Below are 14,130 nucleotides of genomic sequence, written 5' to 3'. Positions count from 1 at the left end.
AAAAGCATTGAATCAAAAAAGGCCCAAGTTAGCAGATAAGGTTTGCAACAATGCGCATATCAATTTGTTCGGAATTGATTTGTGCGATCTCTTGAATATTATTTAAAAAAAACCAAACTAGGAAAAATGTATTTGTAAACAGGTTTAAATGTGTTTCTGAATCTAAGGAAATGGAAAAAAAATAGTAAGACACCAGAGACACATTCCACGCGCTTGTATCGCTCAAAATTGTTTTTTCTCCGTTCGCGTATCAAAAAATCTCAAAATTGTCTATAATTCTGATAATTTAAATCACACAAAATCAACGGAAAAAAGCGAAAAAAGTTTTTTTACACATGTTATAGATGATTTAGAAAATCATTTTTCTGTTGGAAAAGTGGTTATTTGGACAACTTTTACAAAATCATTAATTTAAATATATGGATGAATTTTTTTGAAAATATTTTTAGTATGTTTTGAAGCCAAAAAACACTGCTTCATTTTGTAGAAAAAAGAAATTTGATTTTTCGTTAAATTTGATATGAAAAATATGCTCTGAAAGCTGTATACCCTCCAGATGGTCGGATTTTTACAAATCGAACATAATTTAGTTGATTTTTTAATATGTTTATTATTTTCAAATAAAACTACAAAAAGATTGAAAAAAAAATTAAAAAAATTTTGTGAATCTTTAAATGAAGACAGTAGTAATTTTAACACATGATCCCTCAATATGTTGCTATTCAAGTGCCAATCAAATTAAGGAAAAAGTTAGGAGCAGATACTGAAAATTTATGATTGTGAAAGTCGGAACAACAGAATATCGTTTTTGAAAGTGTACATAAAATTTTAAGGCTCCAATGAACGGTTCAGTATAACTTTATATTTCGTGAAGTGAATTCAGTCAACTACCCTGTTCTGTTTTAACTGTGTGAATTCACGTCACAACTTCATATAATAAAAACTTCGTTCGTTGTTGTTCAATCGAGAAGGTACGTACATCAAATTGTGGGTAATTGTTTTTTTTTACAACTCATTCGAAGACACCAATATTCTATTTCCACGGACAGAACAGGAAATCTAAGATGTATGTACTAAAGTCCGAAAAGGTCAATTCTAGCGTGAATTCACGTTACAAAAGTGATCAATCACAACAAAAACAACTTAAATTTTACAATGACTAAATTATATTCATTTTGAAGGAAATTCAATTTGCGACCGTTTGCTACAATTTTTTTCATTTTCAAGTGAATTGGTTGACTTCTAGAATGATAACAGAGCAGAAAATTCCGGAGAGGCGATTTCACGTCACGGTGGAATGTGTCTAGAGTGCCCAAATCAGCCGACTTAGGCAAACCTTATAAGTTGTTACTTGCTAGCTTAAGTGACAGAGAGTGAGCCTGTAATTTGTATAGAATTATGAGAAATTTTGATTGGAAGTAAAACGAAAATCCAGTTTTGCACCAAGTCTCTATCGGCCGATTTCTTTTAATTGTAGTTTTTCACGAAGCTTAAATAATGTAAAATATTTGATCCAAAGGCCTTATTTCGATAAGGGAACAATAAAAAAGATGTTTAGTTTCAAAAATGATCTTCTGAAGGGTCATTAACTTAAAATATATGGATCGTTGACGCTTAGAAACCCTTTTTTGAAGCTTAATTAGGCCGGAACAAATTTCGAATCCTTAAGTTGTCACTCGGAGTTGGAACAGCGCGAGGAAAACCTATCAAACAAGTAATTTTTTTTATCGAATATTTAAATGAAATAAAGAAATCAAGAGGTGATAAAATTCCCCAAGTAACCATAAACATTCAGCCAAAACCCTCAGCATCACATCAACATTTCTAATGCAAGTTAGCAGGAAATCAACATTTCTAATGCAAGTTGGCATTATATGAACATTCATGATGCTTTTTAGTTTTATATAAGCATTATTGATGCATTGAAGCAATAACAAAAATTAGCACTAATGATAGCACTATATGCACATATAGAGCTACTATATAAAGTTAACAAGCATTAAGAGTGGTGTGACCCGAACAGTACTTGAAGTACGGATTTTTTTCACCCACCTTATCAGCATCAAGAGTGGTCGAAATGGTAAAGGTGCAAGGAAAGATAAAGACTGCTGCGGGATCCTCGTTTCGAGACTCATCAAATGTAATCTATAATTCAATTATAATCACTTCTTATTTCATAGAAGAATTCATTAAGCAGGCATAATCCTTCATTCAGCAGGTTGATTGATGTTGTAGATAATAATTTTTTTTTAATTTTTGTTCATTTTAATTATTTAAAGAATAATAATTAAATAAACAAAAGGTGTTCTAAGTATGCATTGTTAATGCTTTTATACGGCTTGCGAAAAATGACGTTTTGATGGTGCTCTAATTAAGCATTTGTAATGCTTATTAAAGGTTATGTTGTGATAGCATTTAATCAGCCCGCTATTTCGCCTTTTTAAGCATTAAATCTGCATTATATACGCATATAGTGCAAAACAAGCATTATTACAGAGTTATATATGGGAATAAAGTGTTGATTAAAGGCTATGTTTTAGTGCTTATGGTTACTTGGGTCCCATCTTTCACAATTTGTGTTTCCCTCCTGTTATCTTTCGGATATTTGATAAATTTGGCCCAACTGTTCTATGACAAACTTTATTGAATTAAGATGAAATATTGTCGTTATTAATGTTATAATGTTTTAAAACACTCAAATTCAAAGAAAAATCAGTTTATAAAGACCAAAATCATTGGTTAAGTGAAGTACTGTTATTTTTTGTTGATTCCGTACAAAATCTACATATTAATTCGATACCAAATTCAGGTTTGCCGCGTGACCCCTTTGCGTAGTATAATTTGACCCAAATTTTGTTGAAAGTCTCTATTGAGAAATTTTATGTGTATATTGGTTTGACGTGAATTATATAGTAAAATTCTTTGAGGCGGAAGTTTCAATAAAAAACAGTATTTTTTTAATAATTTTATAAGAAATATAAACTTGATCTTTCAGCAAGATTTTTATTCATGTCACAGATGGCTTACAATTCACAAAGATTCTTTTTTAAATCGATGAGGGTTTTATTTATTTCTATGATTGTTGGTTTATTCTCAAATCAAGTGTTCAACAAACGCGGTTTTGTATGTTGTCACTAGAGACGTTTTTTTTGTTTCAATTATAGTCGATTTAATATCTTTATTCGATTTATTATATTTAAACAATCGGGTTTTGCGATAAAAAACAAAATTTCTTGGTTTCGTAAAAAAAATGATAGTAGAATTCATATATTGATGTTCATTGTCATGTTTAACTCAAATCAATTTTCGAGACGACACAACGCTTAAAAATGGATACCTTTACCCATAGTATTTTGAAATTTACAAGGCAGGCTATTCCGCTCTTTTTTAACGCATGGGTAAGAGGCCCAGAAAAATAGTTATGGAAAAAACTGAAAAATGTTTTAATTTATCAGAAAATCACATTTTTTTCTAAAAATTGACGAGCATCAAAATTATGAGAAAAATATGCACTGATGCATTTCAATGCAACGAACAGTATTTGACTTTTCAACACCGCTAAAGTAAAATGCAGTGGGCTTTTGTCGATTTAAATCTAAAATTTGGTGATATTTTTGCGCTGTGTAACATTTTTCTTGAGTGATTTGAATGAAAATTGACTATTTATCACAGAAATATGAAGTTTTTTTAATCATTCATCAATATTTTGACATATGGGGATTTTTTTTTTATTATCTGACGGGTTTGCGCCGGGGGTCTTCAGATTTTCCCCAAAATTGAAAATTTGGTACATTTTTGCGACTTAAAAACACATGTATTTTTTCAGATTTCTAACATTTTTATTTTTTGAGTTAGCTCCGGTTAAATTTTTTTGTAAATAAAAAATAACCATTTTTCAAGGCTACATAACTCTGTTGTTTCTCAACGGAAATTATAAAATAGCACATCAAAATGCATTGAAATTTTATCAGCTTTCCAAATAGAATAGTTGAAAAAAATTAAATAATGACCTTCAACATGAAAAGTTGTAAATAAACTTTAAATGGCGTCTAAAAGTATCGTCTGCACCACCGAATATTTTGCAAAAAATACCATTGTATAGCTCGATTCATGACGCAACTTTGATCTGAAGACACCAAAGTGGGCCATTAACACCTTGAAGAGTTATGAAAGAGATAATGACAATAAATCTCTTTTATTGCATCGAAAACAAACAATGGTCGAACAACTGCACTCACATATGGAGATAGCAAGCACTTCTAACAACATGGAAACAAAAGAACTTATCAAAGCAGGTAAAAAACACTAATTTTTCGTGCTTTGTAGAGTGTTTGCAGCAAAACTGACTTTAAATTTTAATCAAGATTCTTAGTATCGTATTGTTAATGTGATATAACTAATAATGGGAATGTTGCTTTTACAACCTGGTCATATACTATATAACTTATTAACTTTTCGATCAAAGATCATTGTGAAGCATAATCAATGCCAATAGTAGAAGGTTCAGTCCCTGTGTTTGGGATCACAAAAATGTGATTAAAAAATGAAATATAGACGTGCTTTACATTGTTTTTGGCGCAAATTGTCAGATAATAAAAAAAATCCCCATATACAGAAGAAAACATTACAGTGCTTGCTTTCAACAAAGATGGACGGCGAAGAAAATTGCTTTTGAATGTTCATTTTTTATGGTTCAGATCCGAAAAGCCAATGCAAAAAATAGTTTCCGATGAGCCTGAAGAATCAATCTTCAATTTTGAATTTGAAGCCCTTTTGAAAAGAATCGAATGGCTATCGATGGAGAAATTAATAATTTTGATTTCCATTCTATATAAAACTGCCAATTTTTCATAACTTTACTTTTGGCATGCATGCATGCTGTGTAGATACACGAAGCTTTAAAGTGAGGTTATGCGCAATGGCCTTTTCCACCGATTTTAGAGTGTAAACTTGCTGCTATTATTCTAGTTCTTATCTTATATCATGCTTTAAGATGGCTTTTTTTAAATTGTTAATAATCAATTTTAAAATAATTGTAAAAATCAATGTTTTCTGTACTAAAATTTTCAAATTTCAACGACAACATATTCGATTAAAAAACGTGACTGAAAATAATTTGATGGAAATTGAAGCTCAAGAGATACCCATTCCTAAGGTGTGCAATTCATTTTTGAATAACGAAAATAAAAATCAATTCTCCAGTTGAGGGGTGCTTGGAATGGGTCCAATCGGTTTACAAATCATATAATTAATTTTCAAAAAAGTTTTTTGGCCTCTAGCAGTTCGTTATACCACAAAAGCCTGCATCATGTAGAATTGGAACACACTTTTGCTCATATCGTGGCGTTCCAGGTGGATGGATTTGGAAGTTCTTGGCGCCCACTTGTCGGGAATTTTGTCAGGTTTACGTACACATGTAATTTTGATGAATCGACTGTATTTTGTAAACAAACAACATGGAAGCCGACAGAAGGAAACAAATTGTGCACAGTTACATATTTGGAAAATCCATTGTGGTCTGCATCTAAGCTAGCTTAGCAGCTGAAAGTGCTAAAAATATCGTATGACGCGTTATCAAACGGTATAAGGAAACATTGAAGACGAATCGGACGCCTTAAGCCAATCGTTGGAGTGCAACTGTCAACCGGAAATTTCGAGTAAGATTTTGAAGACGATAAAGAGGAATTCAATTCATCCGGACCGTGATTTGGCCAAAAAAATCGGTGCTGCCCATAGTACCGTGAGGAGAACTCGACTCCGGGAAGGAATTAAGTCGTATCGAGCTAGCAAACAGCCAAATCGGACCAAAAATCAGATAGTGTGGTCAAAATCCGTGCTCGAAAGCTATACGACCAGGTGCTGATCAAGTTCGACGAGTATCTTCTAATGGACTATGAAACCTCTGTCGAGGCTGACTTCGGGCAGATCCCAGCTCTAAAATTTTTCCTGGTATCAGCTCAGGGGTATGATCCAGCCAAATTTAAATTTCGTTACAAATAAAACAATGGCGTCGGAAATCTACCGAAAAGAGTATCTCCAAGAAAGAAATTCGCCATTCATTTGATCCCACGACCATCCCGTGATGTTTTGGCCAGATTCGGGGAGCTGCAAAAAGCAAAAACGGCCAAGAACGGTATGCAGAGAAAGGGGTCCAGTTTGTTCCGAGAAATCTTAACCCACCCAATACTGGGCAATCATGAAGAGAAAATTCAAGGCAAAGGGAACGGTTGTCACAGACATCAATCAGATGAACTGGAATAAGATAGCTAAAACGATGGACGAAGAAGGTGTGTTTCCGGAAAATACGGTAATTCCTTCGAAACCGTGAAAATTATTTTATACGCATTTTTTTCCCAAAAGTATGAAGAAAAGCCATATTTGTATGGAAAAAATCTGGAAACCAATAGTGAATAACTGAAGTACAGACAACTGTTTTTGTTACAATTCTAAATAAAACAAGCTTTAAAATTGTTGATTGAGCATTTATGCCATTTGCGAAAGTCTTCAAATTTTTAATTCAAACACACAAAAATCCTTCTAAAAAGTAAAATTAAGGAATTCGGTTTCTTTGATCTCAGCGAAAAAACTTAACCGGTGGGTGATTCCCCCCAAATTCTATGCGAATTCGATTGCATCTTCTGACAATATTCGGTGAAGGTATGCCAAAGCAACGAACTGTGCGTGTTTGTACATTAGCACTCACTCACTCCCCCGCTTGCATTTCGGTGGGTAAACTAACGACGATTGATGGTGAAGAATCGTCCTCCCCCACCTAACTACATATTTTTCTTGGTTGCTTCACAATGTGCCACACCACCCTCCTGTCTTATTCATCGCCCATCAATGGGGAAGACAGCAGATTTTCGCCAGCAGTTAGCGAGGGTCTGCGGAATGAAATTGTAAACGACACGTGATTTATATGTTGTGCATGCTTTTTTACACGTACATAAGTATGGACACACACACTCGAAGACAGATACACAAAAACAGGTGCACAAACACACACACACCGACAAACAATAGGCGACGATAGTGTTTTTCTGCGGCAAGACGATATGTTGTTAGCTTTGAACCTATGTACCTATATCTAGTTAGACAGATTCCTTTTCCTCATCTAGCAGCTGAATCGGAGGGCTACGAGCTACGACATTCTGATTATAATCAGGAGTGCGTGAAATATGCTGTTTAATGTCGGAATTTGACGTGAACAAATTGTATTTTGCTTCTGCAAGCTGAGGGAAAAGTAAAAAAAACATTTGATCGATTTGCGATTTATGAAGAAATTCACACATAAAATTGAGAAAATCGTTTCGAGCAATTTTGGTTCCATTCTTCAAAATATATTTATCCCAGGCGAGTATTAAGTTCGGCTTTAGAAGGTCAACAAGCCACTTCCCCTGCCCGATGTCCAATACTGATGCCACCGCAAACTCCTATCACTCCGCCGATCAGCGCTCCCAAAACCGTTCCCGGTCCAGTAAATATGCTTCCGATTCCAGCGCCAACGAAAGCACCCGTCAGGGCTCCTCCTCCAATGACGCCCCCTACGGTTCCCATAACACATTCCGAAGGGTTGGGTTGGCCAGTGAACCATTCCTTCAGGGACATACCTGCAATGAATGGTCACGGGAAGGCTATCAAAAACCACACAAAACACTCAATGAGATAGATTTACTTGAGCCGTCACTGGGCGAACGTTTCATCCGCTGCTGCTGCTGCTGCTGCTTCAACCCATCGGTACCTAAATTAACCGGATCCTGTTCGGCAACACCACTTCCGGTAGAATCTCCAACCAATGCTCGTACACTCGAAGACTGTTGGAGACTTAATCCGACCACGGTTAGCGCCAAAATAGCAATGAACCTCCCAAGAAACGCTGCTGGGATACTCATGATCTGTGTCGGTTATTTACACGGTTAAGGCAATCGCGACTGGCCTGTGTTGACACACTCGGATTACGATATTGGACTGGATCAATTGAGCGCAATTTCTCGGCCATAAAAAAGGTTAAGCTACGGCTGCGAAACTCAGCGGCGTACCAATTTAGTTCGTAGTGGTTTAACCTCAATCAGGCCAATTGCCGGTGCTTTGTAGTGCATGTGCACTGGATTGTTGTTTTGATTTGGGGGTTCCGGCTCGTTTTGCAGCGTTGCTCTGGCGAATCAATGCTATGACCCTCTGACATCATGGTTAATGTTTGTACAATTCCATTTGGGGCCCTTAGAGCCTCGGGGAGCATAAATTGATGATTTGAAGTTAATAATGCCAAACGATTTTTCATGTTTCAAAACATATTTGGTGATTTTTTCTGGTTTTTAGAATTTTTGTTATATAAATAAGCAAAACAATTTTTTAGATGTCTCGAATGTGCTTTGGACAGTGTTGAAGTGCTTTGCCGAAAAATTCAAATTTCAAGCAATTTTTTTAACTTTCCCATTTATTTCTTTGGATTTATACCTGGAATTTAATTGGATTTGCCCGGATATTACCCGGATTTTTTCAATTGAAAATTTGAAATCCATTTCCTGGTTTTTTCCAGGTTTTTTCAAAAATTGCATTGAGTTGCCCGGCCTGACTACGTGGGAAATTTTTCAGAAATGCTTGTCTAGCTCTTATCTTCTTAATTCACTGAAACCGGAATTGCCAGAGTTTTTCTCAAACAGATCCGGGCAATTTTATCTATAAAGCTGGCAAAATCCGGGCATTTAATGACAAAATTTTCAATGCTGGATTTTCATAATCATTTTAATTAGATTTTCTTAAAAAAAAACGGGTTTTGGACCAAAAAAAACTCAATTTGAGTTTTTTATTTGATTTCGCAAATAAAGTGAATTAATGGGCAAAATCCGACCATTTTTCAACGAAATCCGGGCTATCGGGCCGGATTGGATCTTTCTCAAGTTTTATATCGAATATCCGGGCAAGTCCGGTCAAATCCGGCAATCTTAAAAGCTTTTTTATACACCAATTAACCCTTTTCTTCCCACGAGGTTTTTCATGTTTTTAAAATAGAAATATTGATTTACAGCTAAAGTTCTAGAACAAAAGATGCATAATTTAAGCCTACTTTAATGATCCATTCGATAAATTTGGGTTTTGAGGTATATCATATGTGCTCCATTGGGAAGATAACAACACTTAGGGTGCAAATGAAAAACAGGAAATAGTTGCAAAAAAACTCATCACTTCATTGATCACAAACTAAAACGATCCTAATGGATAAAAAACTTCTTTGGTATACGCATCCTTCGGAAGTCGATTTATTGAAACATTTGAAATTTTCATTTTTGCTTTAAACAATGGCCGCCATGAATTTTTGTGCAAGGAAAACAAAACATGCCGTTTTTCGAGAAAATCACAATTGTTTTACAAATATTTCTAGACATGTGGTCTTTAAAGCATAACATGAAATAACTATCCTGAAACTATTGTTTTTTTGTTGACGAAATGATTTTCATTAGTTTTGATAAGAAGCTTTATAAGAAGAAAAGTACGTTTTGTTTCCAGTGTATCACCAGTTATCCACTTTGCTTACTCAAAAATTTGTATGTTTTAGTTGAAATCTTAGTAAACCATCAATTGATTCTGCTTGCATAAGCAACCTTCTGCACGTCACTATTTTTATTTGAAGGAAATTATAAAAACTTGTCAAGTTATTGAACAACAAATAACGACTTGATAAATTCGAAACTGTGGACTTGCAAATCGCAGCCACAAATAGAGGAAGAAGAAGAAGATAAATTCGAAAAAAATCCGACTTTTTGTAGCTTTTGATCGGCCAAGCAAAACCTAGCGAACAGATTTTCTTCAAATTTCGTTCAATGTTTTTTCGCTCATATCTACACATTCGGTGAAAAAATGGTGTTGATCCAAAGCGCCCAGTTCATATGCGAGCTGTGCAAAGTTGTGAATCACCTGTGCTACCATGGGAAGGAGAGGGTTAAAAGGTTCCCAAAATTTTCTCAGCGCTTATTAGGGCTTGGCAAAATCCTGGCAATTGATTTCAAAACTTACTACCAGGTATCCGGGCAACGTCCGGGCAAGTTTTGTCAAAACCCATAAATTTTTGAACAAAAATTAAGAAAACAATTAGAAAAACAAATTTTATCAAAACCCTTCACGATAATTTTTATAAAACTTGCTAAAAAACTTCGTTCCGAAGGCATGAATAAAACAATTTTACAACACAATTTGTTTTTGTTTGTTTGTTTGTTTTATCAATTAAAGTAGACAGCAAAATCCAGTCATTTTTTTAATGAAATCCGGGAAACCGGGCCGTGTCAAACTGATCCCAAATTTTGTATAAATATTCGGGCTAACCCGGATAAAACCGGACAATTCGACAATCTTAACCTATTATACCAATAAGTTCTAAATCAAAGATGCTAGCACATCGATTGAAATGACAGTTGCATGTGTTCATTGTATGGTTTTTCCTGTTCAAAAATCGTTGAATGTTCTGTGCTAAGCAATTCAATAATCAGCTGTTTTAAAAGTTTTTGATGTATCTTCAACTGCATTACATTTTCCAAAAATTTTCTAATGTGCCTAAAACAAGTAAAATTACAGTACACTGTCAAAAAATTATCAAATAAATAACTTGGCTTGCCAAATCATCAACTAGCGGGCAAATTTATTCGCGAAAACAAATTTGAACCTATCTGGAAAATTCCTTTTAGCCCTCGTCCGTCACAGAAATTTTAAATCAGTTACAGTCTTTTAAGTGTCAATTTAACAATTCTGACTAAAAGCAATCAATTTTTTCACATTTTTTTTATGGTCATGATCATAAATTTAAAAATAATATCCTTGTTTGTTAAAGGTTTTAACTTCAGCTTTTTTGGAAACTAAGTCAATTTTTTTTGAGTATTTCGGAGCTTTTCCGAGGCATGATTTTTTTGATTTTTTTCTTCGACTTTCAATTTGTTGTTCGACCGGGAATAATTTTGAGGTTATGTATTGGCTTTTCGGTCTTATCAGGTCAATTATAACACTTTTTATATGTGCTTCATCCAACGTTTCGAATTATATTAATTCTTTATCAAGGAACTAAAATTAAATACAGGAGCATAAAACATATTTTCTCATAATTAATATTAACATTAATTACTCACTCGGACATTCGTGTTATTGTCCAAAGCAGATGCACTCCTACAGCGTTCATCAATCGTCGGGATTCTGGCTATAAATTTTGAATTTGAACTCTCATTTCATGTCGGAAGTGAGGAGGAAAGCTTGCATGTGACTTACGTGTCCAATATTCTGGTATCGGCCAGGGCGTCGGCGCCTACTCCGTCGTTTTGGAACACGTCCGTGGCAAAACTTCTATCACTCGACTCACTGTTTGTTATTATTGTTTGAGTTTTCGTAGCGTTTTCTTTACCGCCAGAACCCGGCGTCCATGAGTGCTTGCGAGTGTTTGCGAGAGAGCGAAACACTCCGCCGTACGAGATTGCTCTCCCGTCTGTGTCGCTCTGGATGTTGACGGTATTCGGGGTACTTTGTATGTAGCACATTTCGAGTACCTCTAGGTGCCTACGGTGTTTGTTGGAACTGTCTAGGACGGTGGCTTTATCGAAGTCAAACATGTGCTCCTGTTCGAAACAATGTTCAACAACAGCTGACTGCCGCAGTTCCCGGATGCTGGGGTTTGACGCTGTGGCCCCTGTTGCTAATATGCGTTTCAATTTGGTGACATCACATTTATGTTTCGACATTCTAGTCCGTAGTTTATAGCTGGTCTGCCCAACATAGCATTTGGAGCATTCTTCATCTCGTTCGGGAGCGCCTGCGCATGGGATATGGTAGACCACATTGGAGCGATCGATCGGCGATATCGGATCTTTGACCACAGGCAGTAGGCTGCGTATCGTGTGCTTTTGTGTGGTGCCGATGCGTACATGCGGGTAATCCGTCTTAAGTGCGCGGATTACTTTTGCAGTTAGGCCGTCGATGTGTAATATGGATCGGTAGTGTTGTGTGGGTGTATCTTGTGTGTTTTGGGGGGTGTCGGTTTCGTTCGCTTTTCGAATCAATCTGTTGATCAGGGTCTTCGGGTAATCGTTGATTCTCAGATTCTCATGGATTAATTTGATCGCCTCCTCGGGGGGAACATTGGTTGAAAAGTTTTTGACTCGTTTTATAAAATTTAACGCTGTGTTGATTTTGAGGCGCGTGTTGTGTGCTGATCGAAAGTTGAGAAATCGTCCCGAAGCTATTGATTTCTGGTACCACTCGGTTTTGATTGATTGGTCGGGTTGTCTAATCAATACTAAATCTAAGTACGGGAGACGACAATTCGACTCGATCTCAACCGTAAATTGAATTTTGGGGTGGTACTGGTTAAACTTTTCTCTTACCTTTTCAACATGTTCGCGGGGCAAAGCTAGCAGTAGGTCGTCGACATATTTTCTTAGAACTGGTATCTGGAAATCGAGTGTCCGTGTCACGTTGTCCAAGAGCGATTCCATGACAAAATCAGCTATCGGACTAGAAACTGGATTGCCCATCGCCGTTCCGTATATTTGCTTGTAGAATTTGTTTTTGTATCTAAAATAACTGCAGGTCATGCAAAAGTTTACAATTTCAAGAAACATATCTAAATTGATGTTAGTATTCTTCTTTATGGCATCCCAATTGTTGATGATGTTGCTTAAAACGAGGTCCCTGGGGATGCATGTGAACAGGGAAACAACATCGAACGAAACAAGGATGTGATCTGGAGGCAAAACGACGTCATTGATAAATTCGCAGAACTCGAATGAATCTTTGACGTTGTATTTGCTGTTGATCGACGCTTGGAGTATCCGGCCCACATGTTTAGACAGCTGGTAAGATGGTGACGTCATACACGGTACTACTGGTCTTAGAGGTAAACCTTCCTTGTGTGCCTTGGGTGTCCCGTAAATGCAAGGCGCCGTAGCTTTATACGTTTTTAATTTCAATTCTGTGGCTCGGTTTATTAGTTTTAAATCTGCTAATCGTTTAGCAAACTCATTGTTTTTGGTTTGAAAGCCGGTTGTTGGGTCGCGTGTGAGGCTCGAATAGGTGTTTTCGTCCTCGATTAGCGCCAGCATCTTTCTGTCATAATCCTCGCGATTCATCATCACCGTTATGTTACCTTTATCGGCTTCCAGTACGATGATATTCGGATATGATTTTAAGAACTGTCTTGTGGCGATTATTGCGGTTTTGTAGAAGTTGTCCGACGGGTTACATCCTGTATTGTTTCTATGCGCGTGGATGTGGTTCATAATTTGGTTGGCTGCTGCACTGCGATTGCGTACTTTTACTTCTTCGTCCTCTGTTGTTTCAATAATGCCTTCGATGTCTGCTATTAGGTGGTAGAATGTGGATGGTTTGTTATTTGTAGATGGTAAAGCGAACTTGGATCCCAGACTCAGTAGGAGTTGCACAGGTTGTGGTACTTCTACCGTGGTGCTGTTGAAAAACGCCCGGTGGTTATGTGATGGCGTTTTCTGTTCGAGGGATTTTATCGATCTATCTATGATTTTTCGATATTTACGGTCAGTGTTTGCCGCGCGTTTTTGTAGGTGCTTTTGCTGGAAAGCGATTTGATTGGCGAAAAAGGGATCGCTTCCACCGTCTGGGATCAACCTTTTTATGTTACTGCGTGTATGTTTCATGTTGTCTGTAATCTGCTTCAGTTTATAAAACGTCTGCCTTATTTCTAAACTCAATATTGCTTTCTTAAACCGATTCACCTTCCTGTTGAGCTCATTCAGGTAGGGGCTGTTGTCTTCAAACAGCGTGTAGACACATCGGAATACATCTGTGATGTGTGGGGGAAACAAACCCGTTCTGCGACACTTGACTAGAAAATCCTTTCTAGCCGTCATGTTTCCCATTTTTCGGTTTAGGTTGGCGTATATTTTTAGCGAATGTTTTGCCTCGGTACCGTATTCATCGTCAATCTGGTTGTAGAATTGAGCCATCTTCTTGATCAATTTGTTGTTCGACCGGGAATAATTTTGAGGTTATGTATTGGCTTTTCGGTCTTATCAGGTCAATTATAACACTTTTTATATGTGCTTCATCCAACGTTTCGAATTATATTAATTCTTTATCAAGGAACTAAAATTAAATACAGGAGCATAAAACATATTTTCT

The 14,130-nt window shown here is 36.3% G+C and overlaps 3 protein-coding genes across 3 annotated transcripts in view; all 3 read right to left on the bottom strand.

Annotated features, from left to right (window-relative positions):
* Nucleotides 1–14,130, bottom strand: part of LOC129742753 (uncharacterized) — a 400,996-nt gene that overhangs the window by 323,598 nt on the left and 63,268 nt on the right. The window lies entirely within an intron of this gene.
* LOC129744472 (uncharacterized) lies at nt 7,329–7,988 on the bottom strand. Its single transcript, XM_055736994.1, has 2 exons — nt 7,676–7,988; nt 7,329–7,610 (listed from the first exon to the last, which is right to left on the bottom strand). The coding sequence occupies exons 1-2, from the start codon at nt 7,890–7,892 to the stop codon at nt 7,381–7,383; spliced, it is 447 nt and encodes a 148-aa protein (XP_055592969.1). The 5' UTR covers nt 7,893–7,988; the 3' UTR covers nt 7,329–7,380.
* On the bottom strand, nt 11,247–13,955 carry LOC129742750 (uncharacterized). The gene has a single exon (XM_055734692.1). It carries the CDS (start codon nt 13,953–13,955, stop codon nt 11,247–11,249), a length of 2,709 nt encoding a protein of 902 aa, XP_055590667.1.

The sequence above is a fragment of the Uranotaenia lowii genome, chromosome 2 (genome assembly GCF_029784155.1).
Source record: "Uranotaenia lowii strain MFRU-FL chromosome 2, ASM2978415v1, whole genome shotgun sequence".
Classification (NCBI taxonomy): Eukaryota; Metazoa; Arthropoda; class Insecta; order Diptera; family Culicidae; genus Uranotaenia; species Uranotaenia lowii.
The sequence above is the reverse complement of the archived record's forward strand: the minus strand, read 5'-3'. Positions and strand labels throughout refer to the sequence as shown.

Excerpts from the sequence above, each read along its gene's own strand:
- LOC129744472 (XM_055736994.1), bottom strand. The coding sequence starts at position 7,892 with ATGAGTATCCCAGCAGCGTTTCTTGGGAGGTTCATTGCTATTTTGGCG. Across the intron at positions 7,611-7,675 it reads TTCGCCCAGTGACGGCTCAA|GTATGTCCCTGAAGGAATGG; the intron begins GTAAATCTATCT and ends CATTCATTGCAG.
- LOC129742750 (XM_055734692.1), bottom strand. The coding sequence starts at position 13,955 with ATGGCTCAATTCTACAACCAGATTGACGATGAATACGGTACCGAGGCA.